The sequence below is a fragment of the Camellia sinensis genome, chromosome 14, assembly GCF_055761805.1.
Source record: "Camellia sinensis isolate YWXY chromosome 14, ASM5576180v1, whole genome shotgun sequence".
NCBI lineage: Eukaryota > Viridiplantae > Streptophyta > Magnoliopsida > Ericales > Theaceae > Camellia > Camellia sinensis.
This window is the reverse complement of record NC_138974.1, coordinates 129893495-129900113: the sequence shown is the minus strand read 5'-3', so window position 1 is coordinate 129900113 and position 6619 is coordinate 129893495. Positions and strand designations below refer to the sequence as shown.

Sequence of the window (6619 nt, the reverse complement as noted above, 5' to 3'; positions counted from 1 at the left end):
CTCAAATATTAAAAATTTGAAAGTCAAACTTAAACCACATCAACACAAAAAAAAAAAAAAAAAAGTCAAAGTTCACCAAAAAAAAAAAAAAAAAGTCCCAAAAAACATGGGAAACATTAGCACAGAAACATTCCCAACATCTAATTAACAAATCTATTGAAAGTAAACAAGATTATCTCACTTTTCTATGCTCTGCTAACCAAGATCAGGTCAAGACCTCGATGTATATAAATAAAAACATTTGCTATCTCTTGTCAACTTTTGCTCTCTTACATTGTCAAATAAATAAAAACATTATAAATGTATTAACGCGTAGCATTTTTTTAAAATATTTATTGTATAGACAAAGTCACATATATAAGCCTGCCTATTTACAAGAGAGTACATGTCATACTTTCATTAAAGAAAAAAAGTAAAGAAAAATAAGAGAGACCAAAAAGGATTTGAAAACGACCATTTCCTTTGTCCTAAAAAACCCATTGACGATTTCCTCAATATAATTGTGTTGAGAAGGGGGTAGATTGTTAGTCCAGAATGACTCCTTCAAATAAAAATGCTAGCTATTGAAGATTTGCCAAGTCTTATAATTATATATATAATTAACCAATGCAAGAACTCAATGTCTATAAATAGACACCTTCCCCATGTTAGATCTCTCATCTCGATCAAACAATTACATAGACGTGTTTAATTATCCTCAATCCATTAAAAGATAATGTTGATGAGCAACCACTTTTTTGTAGCCATAGTTGTGTTAGGCTTGGCTTCCACACTTGTCTATGCCTCTGACCCCAGCTCTCTACAGGACTTTTGTATTGCTGTTAATGACCCTAAATCTGCTGGTATATTCTCTCTCTCTCTTTGAACTTTTTGGAATTGCTCTCTCATACTTCGAAGTAATAATAGAATAAATTTCTGCAGTATAAGTTCAGTTGCTTCATGCATGATAATGATATATTCTATGGTTCTTTAATAAAATAATTTTCATTGCATATTGTAATGGCTTGTTTCTAACCTAATGTTAAGGGTTGTGCCTATTTCTCTTTCATGTAGTTTATTTTCAGTTTCAAAGTTCATAAAATCTATAAGTATAATATAAAAACAATCTTTCCAACTTAACGATAATCAGTCTATTTAAATCATTTTTATTGTTGTAGCTACTACAAACGGTATAACATAGAATTGAAAAATAAGTATTAAAAAAAAAAAAAAGAGGATACATAATGAATCCATTTAAATTGCAGCTATCAGCAACAGTCTATGTGGTTCTTTATTAAAATATTTTTTCAATTAAATATGTATATATATATATATATTGATGTATTTCTAACCCAAATGTTAGAGGATCATGCCTAACTTATTTCTCTTTATCCAGTGTTTGTCAATGGTAAATTCTGCAAGGACCCAAAGCTTGCTACAGCAGATGATTTCTTCTTTCATGGCCTCCGTGGACTTCGAAACACATCAAATTCAGTTGGTTCAACAGTCACTCCAGTGGATGTCATGCAAATACCAGGGCTCAACACTCTCGGTATCTCCTTAGTTCGCATCGACTACGCACCCAATGGCCTTATCCCACCACACATGCACCCTCGTGCTTCTGAAATACTTGTTGTGTTGGAGGGTACACTGTATGTTGGTTTTGTAACCTCCAACACAGACAACCGTCTTTTCACCAAGGTGCTATATCGAGGAGATGTTTTTGTATTCCCAGAAGGTCTCATTCACTTCCAGTTTAATTTGGGAAAGAGTAATGCAGTTGCGCTTGCTGGTCTAAGCAGCCAAAATCCTGGAATAATTACTGTTGCAAATGCAGTGTTTGGGTCGAATCCTAAAATTTCTGCTGATGTTCTTGCCAAAGCATTCCAAGTGGACAAGAAGATTGTTGACTATCTTGAAGCAAAGTTCTGGTGAGCCAACAACTAGAGAGAAAAAAAAGTCATTCTATTGTTCAATAGGTGAAATGTAACATTTGTAATCTTGGTATTATTATGTTTTTTAGTTCTAGGTTTTGTCTTCTTTTCTTCATTATGATTAATTCTTTATTTAAATTTATTGTTAGCACACAATGTAATTTTTTTTTTTTGAACTAGCACAAAATGTAATTTTGTACCAGGATTAATGGAAATATTATTCATTTTTTATTTAGGGCTTGTTTGGCAACTCCAATATAATCCAAAAAGTCATAAAGTTACACAAAAAGCAAAAAAGACATTACTATTTACAAATAAAAAATGTTAAAAATATATTATATATATATTTATAATACAAATCCACTGAGCAATGTGACAGCCGTTGACCAGGCCATTATACACTTTTTTTGGGGCAAAAAAAAATTCCATATGTAAAGTTTATTAGTTTGATGGTAATATTGGACCCTTGGGGGCCTACTAAAGGTTTCGTTTTTATAATCCGAACTGTGGAATATGTAAAACTCGTCGAGTAATATATGTCTGTAAAAAATCACGTTGATCGGATATCGTTAACTATATGATCAAATTAGTTTTGTATAAACAAAACGGATGATGTGATAGTTAACTGTTGAAAAAAAACTAATCTGATCATATAGCTATCGATATCCGATCAACGTAATTTTTTACAAGCATATAATAATCAACGAGTTGTACATATTCAACGGTTTAGATTATTAAAATGGGACCCATAGTGGTTCCACAGACCGACCATCACTGTCCAAAAGTTATTTGCCCCGAAGGAGTTGATTATTTTTCTATGTAGACATGTTGGGGCAGCCGCAGGCAGCTGTACAATCAATCACCTTTTTTCCACTATACACTTTATTTATACAATTTTTTTTACACATTTTTTCATAAAAAGACAAAAAGTTAACCCAAACATCCATCTTTTTTTCCTCAACTTTTTAGTTCCAAAAGATAAAAAGTGTACTTATTTAGGACACTCTAAACAACCCCTTAGACTTACATTGCATCTGTAGACATCCCATTTTGAAGCACAACTTTAGTGGGCCAACAACTAGAGAGAAAAAAAAGTCATTCTATTGTTCAATAGGTGAGATGTAATATTTGTAAAGTTGGTATTATTATGTTGTTAGTTTTAGGTTAAGGGTACTTTGGTATTTGCTGTCATCTTTTCTTCATTATGATTAATTCTTTATTTAAATTTATTGTTAGCACACAATGTACTTTTGATCCAAGAGTAATGCAAATATTATCCTTTTTTTTCTTTAGACTTGCATGGCTTCTGTAAACATCTCATTTTGATTGGCTATATTACTTAGTCACGCTTTAAAAACACTGCCCGATGATGAATATAAGATATTGTTTGGAACTCCTGATTTGTCAACTTTTACCTGGAATCGGGTGCACCTAAATGGACTTTAGCCTAGCCAAACAACCTATCCAACCTTTCTAGACCTATTCGAGACATTGGATCTCCTAAGATTCAATTTCTTTCATTTTCCATAGATCTCTTGCAAGTTCAGAAAAGAGTACTATTGTCTTCTAGGCTAGTTGTCCCAGAGGGTTGGACTAGCTCTGTGGTGTTGGTTTGGGTTGCGACACTTTTGACCCTAACTGCGCAATTGATCTTATCTTACTCCACTTTTGTGAATCGTACGTTGATTATTTAGCTTTCAAACTTATCCCCAAAGGCCTTCCATTATTCTGGGACTCAACATTGAAGATTGGAGTCACTTAATGTTTCGGTCAAGGAAGCTCCGTCTAGAGAGAATCCAAAAGGTATTTTTGCAGTTTTGTGTGAGACTTAGTCATTTTTGTTTTTGTCGAGATTGTCTTAGGCACATTCATCCAAAGATATGTCGGCAGTTCCTCTTTGAATAAAGAGTTTCTAAGGGAAGCAAGCATTTCTTGCGGCAGTTTCATTTTGAAGTTTATAAGCTTTATTGCTGTTTTGTTTTGTTTTCTATTCTTAGTTAGGGTTTTGATTTGGTTTAACATCTTGTTCTTATTTTTATTCTATTTGTATGGGCTAGCTAATCAATTAATTCGCATAGTTAGTATTTCTGATTGTTCATTAAGAGCTGTGATTTTCTGTTTATTATAATGCCCGAGATCAAACCACCATTTGTTTGGTAACGAGTATTATATTGGGTTGAATCGGTAATATGATTACATCACTACTAATCTAGTTATATTATTTTATGTTTTTCCCTTGAACAAGCAAATATAGTATTATTATTGTTTCATTTAGTTAGCAGTTGTTTATCTTTATCATGTGGAACTATTTTCACCATCTTTCTCTATTTCATTAAGCCTTTTTTCCCCTTTCTGTGGATGTATATTTTGTACTTTTTTATTATGGATGGATTCTTTTTTCCTTTCCTTTCCTTTCCCAATTCTTCTTTCCTTAATTCTCTTCATTCTCTGGATGAATTTTTCACTTTTCATGAGTTTTGTGGTGAACATTGAGATACCTAGTAAAATAGGTTTGATTGGAGTTATTGACGTCATTTTTTTAAATTGAATTGACCTCCTCTCTTTTTCTAAAAATTGAACCCTTTTCCATAAAACAAGAATTTTCACTTTAAAACTATTTTTCTTAAATAATTATAAAATTTCCCTTTTGAATAAGGTGTCCTGTTGGATTGCCTATTCCCTTATTCAAGTTATCTTAGTGTTGTTGTATAATTTGTCATCGTGTATAATGTTTAACAATTTTAAAACTAAGAATTAAGAAGATGATGAGCAGAGGCTGACCTTATGTCAGCCGAGATGAGTGCGTAAAATCTTTCCATCTAGTACTTAAGCTCCTGAGCCAAGTTCTTTGGTTACGATGAACTAGTTTCTTAAGGGTTGGAGTCAAAATGGGTTCTTGGACCCCAAATCCAAGTGGTAGCTATGGTTTTGAAACATTTGGTTTTTTATCACATTGCCTATTTGAAACAATAAAAGATCTATACAAGGCATATGGTAGATCTAAGTGGGTTTCGATAAAAGGCTATTTAACTATTAATCATTGGCTTGTCCATTCGATTTGTGGGTTAATAAAATATAAAAGTTATAAGCCGATTGCGCTCAGTTGCACTTATAATATCAAAGTCAAAGAACCGTAGTCATTGGTTGCAGTTTGTTTGTTATCATCGTCTTTTAAGCTTGTTTGTTTGCCAAAACCCTAGTCTTGCTAGTTCACATCTTCGGTTTGTCTCTCTTTTATTGCAAAATCCAGTCGTAACCTATCCTCTCTAGTTTGAAACTCCTTCCACGAGCCTACTCTCTTCTCTCTCTCTCTCTCTGAAGTTCCTTCATCTGTAAGCTATATTCTTTTTTCAAAGTTCTATCTCCCATGAAACCTTAGATTCTCTTCAAGGATATTTGTCTTTAAAGTTCTCTCATGAATTGCTCGTAGCAGTCTTCTTGGCTTTTTGGTTATGGTTTGGTCATGACCTCTCTTAGTAGTTTTCTTGGCTTTTTTGTTGGTGTGGTTTGCTCATGGCTCATGAGAATAGTGTCTAATAACTTTGGTTGTAACCCATTGGTGGTTGTGGTTCGATACTTTTATATGGTAATATGTTCTGCAATAGTAGTGTGATTATGTACTATTTCATCATGTCCAAGGAAAAATTGCTAGCTATCAATATTAGATTGAATAGAAATAATTACATTTGTGGGTTCGATGTAATGACAAAAATTTATTCTTGGTAAATAGAGATGGGTTACGTAGCAGGTTCCCCAATTTGACCAGTCGATCCTAAAGTTGAGAGATATTAAAAACTAATCAATACATGGGATATGGAATATAACGATTTCGGTTTGGACCTGACCCTTATTGTATTCTAGACTTGGGTTTCATGGTGTTGTATCATTGATCTTATCTTGCTTCCCTTGTGTTTCTTTGAATTTGGCTATTGGGTTGTTGTGGTTGTGTTTGGGACAAGTTAGTTGCTTAGTTTCTAAACTTTTGTTGTCCAGATTTTTGCTCCTCCGCTCGAGCGGCACTTCTTGTGCTCGAACGGGCTTTGAAAAATCTTAGTACTTTTATAGGTCTGCAAAATTATTGGGAGAGTGTATTCTATACTCGAGCGGTTCTTTCTGCGCTTGACGGGGCTCAGCTCGAGTGACCTTTCTAGCGCTCGAGCATTGGTCTATTATCTACAAAACTACTGGGAATGTGTATTTTGCGCTAGAGCATCACTTCTTGCGCTCGAGCGGAACAACTTATTATGTCCGATGCTCGAGCGTCAACTCTTGCGCTCGAGCGGACTGTGCGTATATCAATTCACAGCAGCACCTTTTTACATCACTTTTTCACTCTAAACTCTAGATTGGGACCCTCTCTCTCTAAAACTCACTCTCTCTCTACATTTTCACCTAGATCCGTTGGTTTCCCTACCCTAGTGTCTTGGGGAAAAAGGTAGAGTATCTTAAGAGTTTCGTTTTGATCCGAATAAATCTTGATTTCGGCATCTTTGAAGTTTGTCCACTTCTTTCTTGGTCTTCTAAGCTTGAGGTAGGGACTTTCTACACTCTCCTATGATTTTTAACTTAGTTATTGATTGATTGCGTAAGAAATGTTGGGTTTTGGAAGATTTTGGACAAACCTAAGGTTTTGGTTTAAAATCAAAATAGGAGTTTTCAAATAAGGGTGTTGAAAATGGTTATGGGTATAGATATGAGGATGTGTT

The 6619-nt window shown here is 34.0% G+C and overlaps 1 protein-coding gene across 1 annotated transcript; it reads left to right on the top strand.

Annotated features, from left to right (window-relative positions):
• The first annotated feature begins 576 nt into the window (after nt 1-576).
• On the top strand, nt 577-2148 carry LOC114291967 (putative germin-like protein 2-1). Its single transcript, XM_082904132.1, has 2 exons — nt 577-842; nt 1376-2148. Exons 1-2 carry the CDS (start codon nt 716-718, stop codon nt 1912-1914), a joined length of 666 nt encoding a protein of 221 aa, XP_082760258.1. The 5' UTR covers nt 577-715; the 3' UTR covers nt 1915-2148.
• Nucleotides 2149-6619: the final 4471 nt, after the last annotated feature.

Excerpts from the sequence above, each read along its gene's own strand:
- LOC114291967 (XM_082904132.1), top strand. The coding sequence starts at position 716 with ATGTTGATGAGCAACCACTTTTTTGTAGCCATAGTTGTGTTAGGCTTG. Across the intron at positions 843-1,375 it reads TAATGACCCTAAATCTGCTG|TGTTTGTCAATGGTAAATTC; the intron begins GTATATTCTCTC and ends CTCTTTATCCAG.